This window comes from Haliotis rufescens, unplaced genomic scaffold, assembly GCF_023055435.1.
Source record: "Haliotis rufescens isolate VD_foot unplaced genomic scaffold, xgHalRufe1.0.p SCAF_1, whole genome shotgun sequence".
Lineage (NCBI taxonomy): Eukaryota > Metazoa > Mollusca > Gastropoda > Lepetellida > Haliotidae > Haliotis > Haliotis rufescens.
Window position 1 is genome coordinate 46987634 of NW_025963779.1, and position 13925 is coordinate 47001558.

Sequence of the window (13925 nt, forward strand, 5' to 3'; positions counted from 1 at the left end):
GAAATCGCCAATAGCTATTACGTACATTTTGCAAAGTTCATAAATTGATAGTGAACAAGTGTCTACCTTTATTGAAAGAGGCAAATAAACAACTGTATCGTCGAGTTATTCCGTTCGCCATTTGCAAAAACATGTGATCAGCTGTTTCCTGTGACGTCACAAACGGTGACCACTGTGATTGCTTCCTGTTGTTTAAAAAGCAACACGGTACACAAGGAAATGAGCATTGATAATAAGGGGCCGATTGGTATCGTGTTGGGAGTAGGGGCTTTATTCCTTTGTTTTCAAGAGATTAGTTTAATAAACTGGAGAAGCCTGTGAGTAAGTGATGGTCATTCAATGTGTTCATAGTATGATAGTTTATTTAATTCAATTGGATTAACATACAATAGTGGTATAAAGGGGGTTATAAAAGTTGGTATTTTTACTGACTGACATTCTCATCATGAGTTTGAAACAAAAACGCCATGCTTACGATGCTGAATTCAAACTGCGAGTCTTCGCTCTAGCCGATATATTTTCTCACGGGTTCATAATTCTATATACACCGATTCACAAAATGGCGCTTCGTTGTTGATGGCAACATAAAACGATCATTATGAGATTAAAAAAAACCACGAGAAACAGCTTTCCACTTTATGAAAGTGGATGACTGGTTTGTTAAATCTTTATTAGAAATAATAATGACTTTTTCAATATAATTACAACGTTTTTCATCTTATATTTTTGAATATCTGCGAGTACCGGCACATGTCTTGCAGTCCGACTTCGCAGTGTTTTTTGCCTTTCAATTGCTGGTTCGGCTTATCTGCGGGTCATATCATTTTCTTTCGTATTTCAATGGTCAAGTTAACACCTCGGCTTATCTACGGGGTCGGCTTATCCGCGGTCATATACGGTAAGGAACCGATGTACCTTTCAGGTTTAAATGTAACCAGTCACGTACATCTGGAAACATCTGGTAAGGCGGATAATCTAGGCTTGGAAAAAGCAACCAATCTCTCCCTTATGCCACATTTCCGCTTTAACTTAAATGAGTTCACGGAAAAGATAACCAGTTCCATGTCTGTAATGTTTAACATAGATCTAAAAGCCCTAAACAAAGATTATCTGGAAAAACCTCCCAAGTTCCAGATGGAATCTATCAAGAAGTTAAAGAATGCCTTAAGACAAGCAGATTGGATGATAAGCCTAGATCTCCAGGATGCTTATCTTCATGTACCCATCCATCGAAGTCATCGTCGATATCTGCGCTTCGCAGTCAATGGTTAAAGATACAAGTTCAGGGTACTTCCATTCGGCATGTACATTGTCCCATGCTTATTCAACAGGATCACCAATCCCGTCATCGGCTTCGCCCACCTGAAACTCATAAGGTTACATGGATATATAGACGACTTCCTATCGGCCGATCAGGACAAGTCGCACATCAGACTAAATACAGTGTGCCTTATTCAGCTACTCACGCACTTGGGTTTCCTGGTTCATCCTCAAAAATCAGAATTAGTTACACCCACACAGGACCCACACAGGACATCACCTACATAGGTGCAAGCTTTCTACTCAACATGGGCATAGTAGCCCCTCCAGAGGACAGGAATTCAAGAGTAAAAGACATGATATCAATCGCACTCGACCGGCCCATCAAATCAAGACGCTGATGGATGTCTTGCCTAGGCACGCTCACCTCCATCCAAGATCTGACCTGCAGAGGCAGACTACAGTTACAACCCCTGCAAAACTGGATGAACTTCACCAAAGACCTAGAGCTAGAAACACTAATTCAACCTTTACCAGTATGAATCTCAGAACTATATTGGTGGCTCACTCGTCAGAATGTCATGCCCGGTATTCCACACTCATATCCCCCCCCTCTACATCAACTTTACACAGACGTGTCAGGAGAGGGTTGGGGTGCCCATGTGGACAATATTAGAGTACAGGGAAAATAGTCCACCCAAGAAAAGGAGTTACACATCAACTGCCTAGAAATGAGAGCGATATATCTAGCTCTAGAAGCATGGCTAGTTCGTCTGCACCACTCGTCAGTAAAGACTGCTACAGACAACTCGACTGTGGTTGCCTACATACAGTACCAGGGGGGCACAAACCCTCAGCCTTTGTTGAAAACTGCTTTTCTCCAAGCCATGGCTGCTGCAGCTCGTGTATCAGAATTACATGCTATTGACATTTCCACTGTAACTCATATGCAAGAATGGAATCAGTGTCGTTCAGATCACTTCCGGATTTTATTGCCCAAAACCAGTCATCGACCTTCAGACCACTTGGACACAGGCAAGATACGATACCAGCCTTAAGTAAATGTGTGGACTATCCGGACAGATTACTTTGTCCCATAAGAGCCTTGAGATACTTCATTACAGCAACTCAAACCCACAGAAAGCAGAGAAAACACCTTTTTATCTCTTGCAAACCCTCGTCAGAAAAGGACATAACCAAGGATACTGTAGCGGGATGGCTCAGTTTGGTGATTGTAGATAGCTACAGACTGGCACATGTCTCCACATCAACTTGGGGAAGCTGCATACCTCACGAGATCAGAGCTCTTGCAACAAGTCTAGCCACATGGAATACAGTCTCCATTGAACAAGTCGTAGCTTGCTGCCAATGGAAGTCCCATAACACGGTGTAACTTTTACTTACAAGACATGCAGACCGATTTGGATGGACTATACACACTGGAACCCTTGGTGGCAGTGATGGTGGTGGTCTCAAAGTAGCCTTGCCACACCTTCTTCTCTCGGGAACTTATATAAGTTTTAAAAATATCACTATCCTAAAGGGCATAACGAAAATTACATCATAAGAAGTGATATGATGTCATAGAAGACATATAACTTGAAACGAGGTCTTAGAATTGACAACCAGAAGTGACGTCATAATATGTCTAAGTATCACATTGATGGCTAAAATATGGATATTATTTGAGTAGTAGGACATTATCTATATCTAGCCTTGAGTATGAAAACATTCCTTTTTGGTCCCTTTTGTTAAATTCATGTATTCCCTCTTCACAAAAGCCAACTACCTAAGGGATACTAGATACCAGATTCCACCGGTCCCTCTGGTGTATACAGGCTATGATGTAATAGAAGTAAGGTATTCACAAGAATGATCTAACAGTTGTTATTCTGTATAATTCTAAGAATACTGGCATCAGGAATTAATCCCTCCCGCCTCCCCAAATACCTGCATCTACTTGATGACTGACATCTAACTGACATCTTTTTCAAAGTTCACTGATTTCATATCCAATTCAACGCTCCCACAGACATTAAACCTTCCATGATATTTTCCAGTTGCTTTTCCTCTTCTGCTAATAACTTCATCTTACCTTCACATATGATCTTCCTTGAGAAGATATTTCACCTTGTCCTTGACCTTTGGTGGATTTGTTAAGCCTTCAGCTGTGTGATCTTCAACTACCTCAGGTGGGCTATTTCTCCTTGATGGACTGTGTTCATCCTCTGATAACATGTCACTTTCAACCATCTTGACCCAGCACCTGCCCGGGACCTTTCCACTGCTTTTCCTTCATGAAGTAGACCTTATCACCAGTTTGATAGGATGACCTGATGTTATGTCGTAAGGCCTGTCTGATTCTTTCAGATGATTCAGCTTCAATGAAGGCTTTCCTTGCAGCATGTAGTTAGTTGAAGTGTTTTGCAAACATTTCACTTACAGTGGTACCTTCCAATGCAGGTGGTCTATCAACAAGGGTAGATGGTAGGTTTGGGTTAGCTCCAAATACGAGCTGAAAAGGACTCCATCTGACCCATAATTTCAAATTTGGGTCGATTACGACCTCTGGAGTTTTCTTCCTTATGTCAGCAGCAAGACTAAATCTTGTGGCCATGTTTATGAGGTGGAGGAAGTAAACACCAGTCTTCAAAACTTTCAGATCCATTGCCACCACTTTGTTAAGGCCAGGCTTTTTTTATTTTTAGGATTTCGGATTTTTCAGCCCAAAATCCAGGGTTGGAGAAGGGGAAAAAAAGGGCCAGATGCAAAAAAAGAAAAAAAGACTGATGACTTCATGAAAGTTTATTGTGTATTTTGCAGCACAGTCTCTCCTCAGCACAAACTTCACATACTGAATGTCCAAATGATCATAGAGCCAACAGCATAATATTGCTACAAGTTCTGCTGCATTAGAGTGATTCACTTAAAAAACTAAGAGTGTAACAAAAATAAAACAAACATTAATATTAAACTCAACCTGTTTTTCCTGATATCACAAAACTAATAAGTGATTAATGTGTCAAAGCCACTGTCGTGAAGAAACTTCAAAGTAGCACCACTGAGATCTTCAATGTCTTCAAAAATGCACAAAACAAACAAAATACTGAAAATAATGATATCTGTCACTGTTCATGTTAATTCTAACACTGCAAATTACATATAAAAAATAAATATCGCATAGTAACTTGGCCACTGTTTTGTCAGAAGAACTTGAAAGTAGCACCACTGAGATATTACCATCTTCCAAAAAACACATAATCAAAATAATACTGAAAATATACATATCTGTCACTGTTCCGTTTTGGGGTCATCAACCGTTGCACTTGCACACAGTTTATCGGTGGTTTTCGTTTTGACGTGAATATATCTGCGATTCTCAAACTCCAACAATGTAAGAAAAGTTCAATCAACATGTCATCTTTTGAAGTTTCTTGAGTTGATGTATGTACCGACATAAAACCGACTGTTCATCTACTAAGGTTAAAATAACATCCTCAATGCAGTTGTTCGTATCCTGAATGTTAATTACCGGTAGATGTTTTCAAATGTTTGCAAGGCAATGCAGGCAAATGCAGAATGCCTCTGGCATACTTTATGAACATATTCTGTGCTCAAAAGACCGCCATTTGTAACGATAAAGCCCTTTGTAACAATAAAAATTCTACCACTTACATCACAGACAATTGTCAAGGGAGTCTATTCATGTTTGTCTTTGAGATCAACAAAGATCGATTATGTTTCTCTTTACAAGTTTATTAAAAGGTGATGACAACAAATAAAATAACTGACTACGCAGCTGTCGGCGGGGTGAAAAAAATGAAAATCTTATTTAAAAAAATATAAAACGAAACAATTTCCGAAAAATATAAAATATAAAACGCCTGGCCTGAACTTTGTCGCAAGAGGGAGAGAAACGACTGGTCGAACTGGTGACTTCTTGAATGTAAGACAAACAGCACAATCCTGTGTTACCTCATCAACCAGTGCCTGATAAGTATCATCCTTGATCCCAGCGTCCTCCAGCAGCATCAAAAGTCGTCTACTTGATGGATGCTCAAACTTTCAAAGTCTTTTTCTCTTTCACTTGCTTTGACTGCTTACTTTCGGAATACAGGACCTTGAAGGTTTGATTCACCGGCATTGTAGAATGTATAATATTGGGAAACAGTAGTGCCATGAAGATGTACACAGCAGATTAATTTCCTTTCCAAAAATTGAAGCTGTATCATTTTCTAAATCCAGTACTACTTTCGCCACTTTCATAGGTGGTTTTCCAAGGAGAAGAGGAATATCACTTCATACAACATCAATAGTTATTGTACAGTAGACACCTGCTATTGCACATGGAAAAGGTACTTTTTCAATAGATTTGAGAAGTTACCTGAACTTGAACATAGTCACTTTTGTTTCTCTTCACTTGTCTTACTTTGCTATCATCAAGTGTATCTTCTATATAGCATTTCATCCAAACTTCACCTGCAACTGTCCAAGACTACAGTGTTTAAAGATTCATTAACTAGAACTCACCTTTTTTGCCCAAAACAACACAAATTTTTCTTGTTTGTCTTGAAACTTTCTCTTTTCCATATTTTCATAATAGTATGGGCAGTCTTTGATGAAGTGATCACCTGACTCACAAACCTTGGGGGCGGTCAGGTAGCCTAGTGGTTAAAGCATTCGCTCGTCACGCCGAAGACCCGGTTTCGATTCCCGACATGGGTACAATGTGTGAAGCCCATTTCTGGTGTCCCAAACCGTGATATTGCTGGAATATTGCTAAAAGCAGCATAAAACCATACTCACTCACTCACTCACTCACAAACCTTGAATCGAAGAGGGCATCCATCATGTCCAATCGGATTTTGTATTCGCTGGTTGTCATATGGTTCACTTCGGAACCTGCGTCCGTGCTTAATTCTTGCCTGTGATCTGCTAGAATGGTTGTTGTTTCCTCTGCCAAAGAAACCATATCCATGTCTACCCCTTCTATTTCGAGTAAAATAGGCAGTTTTCTCTTCCTCCACATTGGTTGTGTTTGTTGCCACATATGTTGGTTCTGTCTTTATCTGAATACCACCATTCCCCTCAGATGGCGGCATTGCTTGCTTGCCAAAGAATTTCTTTAAGGACATGGCTGTTTGTTTAAACAATGTTGTGTGATTTTCGAAGTTGACATCAGTGAGAACAAATCGTCTGTCCTTATACTCAAGACAAGTGTTATCAAGTGACTTGAAAGCAAGCACTAATTCTGGAAGGGTCATGTTAAATTGTTTTGCTTTAATGTATAATTTTTCAAATTCAGTGACATATTAGTCCATAGACTGATCTCTTGATCTCTTGTACCTGTCAAACTCTGTGTAAACATCATATGCATCATATGATTCTGTAAACACGGGTGGCACTTTGTAATTGCCTCACGCCATTTTTCTTGTTTGTTTGCTCATGCTGTCACGGTAATTCTCCAAGCTTATCTGCTCACACTCTCACACAACCACACTCTGCAACCATGATAACTCTGAACTCCTTCTGACTTCTATGGCATTTAATATACACCACTCAACATGACATTGCGCTTGTCAACTTGGTGAGGGGGACACACAGACAGACTGGCTACTTCCAATAGTAAGTTAGTTTTTGCAACTCGTGATACCGGTAGTCGCGTATCTGAGGTGTGTTGACATTAAGTGTCTTAGTATGTACGTAGACAAGGATAGGAAGAGGCTACACTTTCGTCTTATTGTCGGTTGAACTTGTTATTATGTTGAATGCTGATTGTGAATGTGAAAAGATGCATTTTGCTTGTCTAGTATCAACTTCTAACAGCCTTAGTTTTGTGTAGATTAAGGTTCTTGAACTGTTTTGTGTAAGATGGTAAATCCAGATGTTTCCTGTGTGTTGTTGCAGCTATCAGAAGACTGCAGCTGTAACCAAGACAGTTGGAGAGAAGACATCAGCTGCTTTCTCAAACATTGGCTCATCAATGTCAAGGAAAATTGGGGATCTCAGGTGAGTGGAACTCCGGTGATGTATGTCAATGACCCAGTATATACCTGCCAGAGTCACTCACAACAACACAACCACAATTCCCATCTCTTATGCCTAGGTCATTGTGATTTGCGATGATGGTTTTGTCCGACAGTGTCATATTTTCACATACAGTCCAAAATTCAGTTTGAACCTATATATGCACTCATACATGATAAAACTTAGGTAAAGGTCAGAATCATTTATTGAGGGGTTTGGCATAAAGGGTATAAACTTATGATTCTTAATTTTACAGAAAAATTGTCAGTTTTTCCTTACCTGACGCTACAGAGTGCTTTAGCTTCCCTACCTCATACAAACAGACAGTACTGGAACAAAGAGACAGTTGAAACAGACTACAGTCCGTGCCTCGGCATCCATGAGTTATCCCCCTTGGCCCCTACTCACTCATATTCTTCTCTGTCTACTCTACGGACAGACGTGTACTAGAGTTACGACTTACCTTGTTTTGTCTTCAAATTTTGTCTTGTTTGCGGTTTATACCATGTAAATTTGATTTTTGTTTGTGGCTGCATAACTAAGCATGTTTCGTGCCTTGGTCGCAATTTTGCTACCAGTCGCTCTTTACACTCTGGTTGTGTTTGTGCGCTTGGTTCACCTATTTGCCAAGTAACGTGTTTTGCTTCATATGTGATTCTGCTTGTTACACTTATGCGCTGTTTACATTTTTTTTGCAGAATCTACTCTATATGTTGTGCTTTATGTAAAAGGCTCAAGTCGGGGAAAGACCCACATTAGCTTCGCCAGGCCGGACTTCAAACCTAATGGAGGAATTGGAAGCTTGTTACCCGGATCCTCTGTCATGGTTACTGCCTGCAGTTCCGCGCCGTTCCTCCTCTAACTACCACGCCTTTGGAACCTCGATATCCGCCTCTCGATGTGCCTGCTCTTCAGGCCAATATAGACCTACTGATTGCCAAGATTGCAGTGGATCTCCTGGACGCTGACTCCATCCCTCCAGTTTTTTATTCTCCAGTCTTCCTGGTGCCCAAGAAGGGTTCATCAAAACTATGAATGATCCACAATCTGACACTATTCAACCTCCACTATCTTGCGCCTCCGCCACATTTCCAGATGATTTCCATTCGTTCTCTGCGCTACCTCCTTCAACCGATGGACACCTCATCAGTCTGGACCTCCATGATGCCTACCTGCACGTTCCCATTCATGCAGCACATCGTCGTTTCCTCCGCTTCATCTTTGGGGCCAGCACTTGCTCCCATTTGGCATTTCCACAGCTCCGTGGTTATTCACACGTATAACCTATCCAATCGTTCCTTCACCACAGGGGGATTCGGTTCAGAGCCTACCTCGACGACCTCGACGACTGCATCCTCAGTCACGGCGTCCCTCAGACCCTGGTTCTTCAGCCCAAATTCACCCATTGCCTTCTCCATGATTGGATGATCAACATGGAGAAATTGGACCCCAATCCTCACCACCTCACTTTCCGACAGAACTTGCCTTGATACAGGTTCCTCCAGGGTCAGGAGAGCCCTCTCTCAACCTCTTGATCTCCATCAGTGGCAGGGCCTTCTCAGGCTGTTCACTTCAGCTCAGGATCTTATGTCCAGGGGTCGCTTCAACTGTGTCTCCTTCAGCGAATTCTCCTTCTCTTTCTGCGCTCAGACCTGTCGGGTCACCTCCTTCCTCTGCCAAGGGAATTATGTCCATTCCTGGAGTGGTGGCTAGTCCCATCGAATGTCTTTACTGGTTCCTCTATGACCAGCTTTGAGGCCACCCATCATGTCCACGTGACTCTACAAGGATGGGGCACCCACCTTCTCCAGGAAACTGCTGCCGGTCTTTGGACTCCTTTGGAATGTGCATGGCACATCAACAATCTGGAGTTGGATGAGGTCATTCGGGCGATTCATCATTGTCGTCAGCTCCTCTGCAACATGTGTCTCATGGTCGCATCGGACAACTCAACAGTGGTGTATTAAATCAATAGGCAGGGGTCGACTAAGTCTGCTTCTCTCCTGGACCAGACCTTTCGCCTGTTTCATCTGGCCAATGGTCTCCCTCTTCTGATCCGAGCCCATCACATTCCAGGTTGTCGCAATGTCTTAGCCGACTCCCTGTCCAGACCCGATCGTCCGTCCCCCATGGAGTGGATGCTTGACCTTAAAGCCTTAAAGATTCTTGTGCGATCGCCCGGGGACTCCCAACGTAGATCTCTTTGACGCAGTATTGCCAGTGTATGTGTCTCCTGTCCCGGACCCAGCTGCTTGGGAGGTAGACAGCCTCGCTCTGTCCTGGGTCGGCCTGTTTGGGTACGCTTTTCCACCCCCAGTTCTTCTCCTCTAGGTCATTCAGAAGGCGGCCCAGATCTGTCCTCTGGATCTGCTTTTGGTCGCGCCTTACTGGCCGTCCCGGATTTGGTTTCCTTCAGCTCGCCGGAGAACCTGTGTTGCGTCTCCCAGCATGGCCAAATCTGCTGCTCAATCCTCAGAATAGACAGCCACATCCAGACCCATACAGATACAGTCTGCCAGGGTTAGTGAGCTTCATGCCCTGGATGTGACCCATGTCCGGTTCAACCAGCGTCCTCACGGCTTGGTTCACTTTGGCCTTTGCCAGGACTTTGTCGCAAAAAACCAACTGCCTGGCCAACCCGATTGGCAGACCACCTTCATCCTCTATCTTCAGACCACCATTCTGTTCCGAGAGGGCTTGACCTGCATCTTATCCCCTTGCCTGCCGTTCCAGGAGCCGCTACCTTGCTGTTGCCTGCTGGGTTAAATTCCTGCCCGAAAATTTTGTTGTGCTTCTGCAGCGAACCTGACGCTTCTCACGGTAAGCCCGCCTTCCATGTCAGTCAAATAAAGCACTGTGTATAAAGCATCAGGTAAGGTAAAACATGAGCACTTCTGATTAAATGCAATGTTTTTATACTTACCTGATGCTACACCTACAGGCCCACCCAGACTCCGTCCTCCTCCGCCATACCCTTTAGTGCCACTGTGTACTGTCTGATGCCATACAGTGAAGAATATGAGGGAGTAGAGGCCTCGTGGATGCCGAAGCACGGGCTGTAGTCAACTGTGTTTCAACTGTGTTTCAACTGTGTTTCAACTGTCTCTTCGTTCCAGTACTGTCTGTTTGTATAAGGTAGGGAAGCTGTGTAGTGTCAGGTAGGTATAAAAACATTGCATTCAATCAGAAATGCTCCTTTTGTAAAATTTATATACACATATATATACCATATTTTTTTAGTATAGTGCGTACTTTTTTTCTAAAAGACACAGCTGTGTAGAAGGGGTTGCGAATTATACGCGCAATAATGAGTTTTGATGTCTTTTCCCGCAAACGGAAAGACATTACCGTGAGCACGTAACACCGGAACTATCATGTCAACAAATCCATACTGAAGTATGCAAATTAATCATGTAATTACACAGTCTGTCTATAAAAAGTGTTCTTTGTATATCTAGACTTATGTTTGTAACTTATTTCATAAATTTAATTAAAAATTCCTTTTCATATTGTTTTAATTAATTTCGGCGAAATCATGTGTGAAGCGATCGGAAGATTGCACAACTCACCGTTAATAACAGCAACCACGGTCAGATTACCGCTATTGACGCCTTGAAACGAACTTTAGTTGACAGAGAATGGATGCATATATCATAAATGCCATACTTTGACTTGTTAAAAGTCATATTTGTCATAGATTGACGATTCCATGTCAACACGGATTTCTGGCGATCACGTCAAGAGAGCCTCGACGGTGACTGGCCAAACTGGTTCCATGTGAAAATCAATAACCGGCAATAGCGATCAGCTGCTTAGGATTATAATTATTTTAAATATATTTAGTAAAATCTGCAACTAAAATAACAAGATATTGGAATATATTATTCCTAATAAAAAAAATAGTTTCAGATACAATTTTTGCTGATCCTTGCATTAAAATCCTGTAAAGTTATATCATTGGGTGTGTCTTGACCGAATCACCGGTAGATTCCAAGAATCTGTGCACAGCTGATTGCTGTGTCCAGCTTAGTTTACGAGAAAATACACATGCTAATCTTAATCCATGGACGTAAAACAATGCCTAGCAGAACAAAAAATACAATTTACACGGTAAATCAACATGTCTGGTGATTTTTTTTATCTCTGATTTCAAATTTGCACTGACCAAGTTTCTCATCACCCGTTCGTTTACTGAAATTCGCTGAAGGGGTACGGTGTATTTTTTTTCTACACATAATATTCAAATGTTTTTTTTCCAAAATACTGCATCCGCTAGAGGGGGGTGCTCATTATACTCGGGTGTGCAATATACTCAAGAAAATACAGTAGCCTTTCCATGTCAATGGATCAGGGTGTTAAGGCTAGGTAACATGGTTGATTGTGTAACGTGATACGTTGCTCAAATAATAGCAAGTTGAATATTTACAGGCCTGCATCCTATTGCTAGGAATATGTACTCAGGAATATTACTGAGTGTGGTGTTAACAAACATCGATTCAGGAATTGTTTACTTGTATGGTCTCACCTGGACTAAAAGCCATGTGAACTTCATCTTCCTGAGGCAAGGGAGTTAACTGACTTCAAAAGTCCAGTTTCCACCCTTGCCGAACTAGGCTGGAATTCCAGTGGTTGTCCCTTCTAAGCCTCTTATGTGGACCAATCAGATTCCACCTTCAAACAAAACGGCGGTGCCCGGTCAAAATGATCTGATCGATAATCAAGATCTATATTGTGATAGAACGGGTCTTACATAGCGAAGTCGACAAATCACGTGAGCACCTTGATTAAAAACATGAAAAGACTTGGAAAATATCTGTTGACAATGAGTTGGCGGTGCACATGCTTTGCAAATTCTGCAATTGACAGAAATCTGCACGACAGTTTACAAACCGAATATTGATTTCGGTGCGCGATTTTGCATAGACTTTGCATAGACTCTGCATAGACTCGTTAGTCCAGCCAAAATGTAACCCCATAATACCAGCCATCGGCAAGGATGGAAACTGTACTTTTATAGTCAGTTAACTCACTTGCCTCGGGAAGATGTGTGGAAACTGTACTTTTATAGTCAGTTAACTCACTTGCCTCGGGAAGATGTGTGGAAACTGTACTTTTGTAGTCAGTTAACTCACTTGCCGCGGGAAGATGTGTGGAAACTGTACTTTTGTAGTCAGTTTACTCACTTGCCTCGGGAAGATGTGTGGAAACTGTACTTTTGTAGTCAGTTAACTCACTTGTCTCGGGAAGATGTGTGGAAACTGTACTTTTGTAGTCAGTTAACTCACTTGCCTCGGGAAGATGTGTGGAAACTGCACTTTTGTAGTCAGTTAACTCACTTGCCTCGGGAAGACGTGTGGAAACTGTACTTTTATAGTCAGTTAACTCACTTGCCTCGGGAAGATGTGTGGAAACTGTACTTTTATAGTCAGTTAACTCACTTGCCTCGGGGAGATGTGTGAGCTTATATCATCAGGGGCTTCCATACTCTTTTTATGTTTTCAACTTCTTCCACAAAAAGGCTTGATCGATTCAGATGAAATTTAGTGTGGATGTTTGTTATAATGAGGAGGGGTTTGAGTTTGTTCAAATTGCAGTTTCAGTATGGCAGCCAAGTGGCCACCATTGATTTGAAAATAAAAAACTTAATCTTTCCCAAAGCACCCCACAGACTACCATATTTTCTTGTGTATTGTGCACACTTTTTAAAAAACAAGATACACCTGTGTAGTTGGGGGTGTGCATAATAAATTAGTAATGACAATGAGTTTTGATGTTTTTCCTCTTAACACAAAGACTATGCAATTGCATCATTGCCATAAAAGCTGTATTTTGGTCATTAAATATAAAAATACACTTATTACATAAAAAGTATTCCGTCTTTCTTACTGTCAACACTTCTTTCAATTTTTGTAAATTTAGCCATCAAATTTTAATAATTCTGCACACAATTCTGCAACTTTTAAGCTTAGTTTTCGTAAATTTTGTTGTTTTGCAACTGTTTGACTTGTGGCAGGCATTTTTATGACAAACTTATACACAGACAGAATACCTTTTTGAAGTGAATCACTTGTGTAAATCTACAGACAGACACTTTCGGTAAGAAATAATACAAAAGTTAACATCACTTCAAAATGAAATAAATATACATTTAAATGTTTAAAACGAGCTTTCAACTCACACAAGTTAAAATACTCATTGTTAAGGGTTTTGAACTCTTTTAGTATCCACAAACAACTGTTAACTATCCAAGGATTACAATATGTCAGGTCCCACCAGTCCCTCTGGTATGTTCTGGCAGTGATGTAAAAAAATGTTTTGTTTTCGCAGGAATTATCAATTATCAATAATTTCATTTGACCAAATGTGAATTTCAGGAATTCTTCAACATTCAAGTCCCTGGAAGAGAGTGTTGGAAGTACCTACGCCAGTGTCAGGGTGAGAATAAATGTAGTCTTCTACCCATCATGAAGGAGATCTGGGCATTGTGGTGGGGATAGGTGACCGTGATACAGAGGTTAGCCATAGCAAGTGGGATCAAGGTAGCAATGGTGTGCAGTCAAGTGAACTAGACAAGTCAAGAATTAGTGTGTTGGGTCAGGATGTTGTAAGAGATGGTGTGGGGGTCAGGGTGTGAGGGA

General features: G+C 41.4%; 1 protein-coding gene across 6 annotated transcripts in view; it reads left to right on the plus strand.

Moving 5' to 3' along the window:
- The window catches only part of LOC124136464 (tumor protein D54-like), a 48991-nt gene that overhangs the window by 24898 nt on the left and 10168 nt on the right, over positions 1 to 13925 (plus strand). For all 6 annotated transcript variants that reach the window (XM_046502385.1, XM_046502382.2, XM_046502384.2 and 3 more), the window contains 2 exons: positions 7168 to 7269; positions 13662 to 13722. In XM_046502385.1, the coding sequence (XP_046358341.1) occupies positions 7168 to 7269; positions 13662 to 13722 (163 nt within the window). The remainder of the gene's footprint in view (positions 1 to 7167; positions 7270 to 13661; positions 13723 to 13925) is intronic.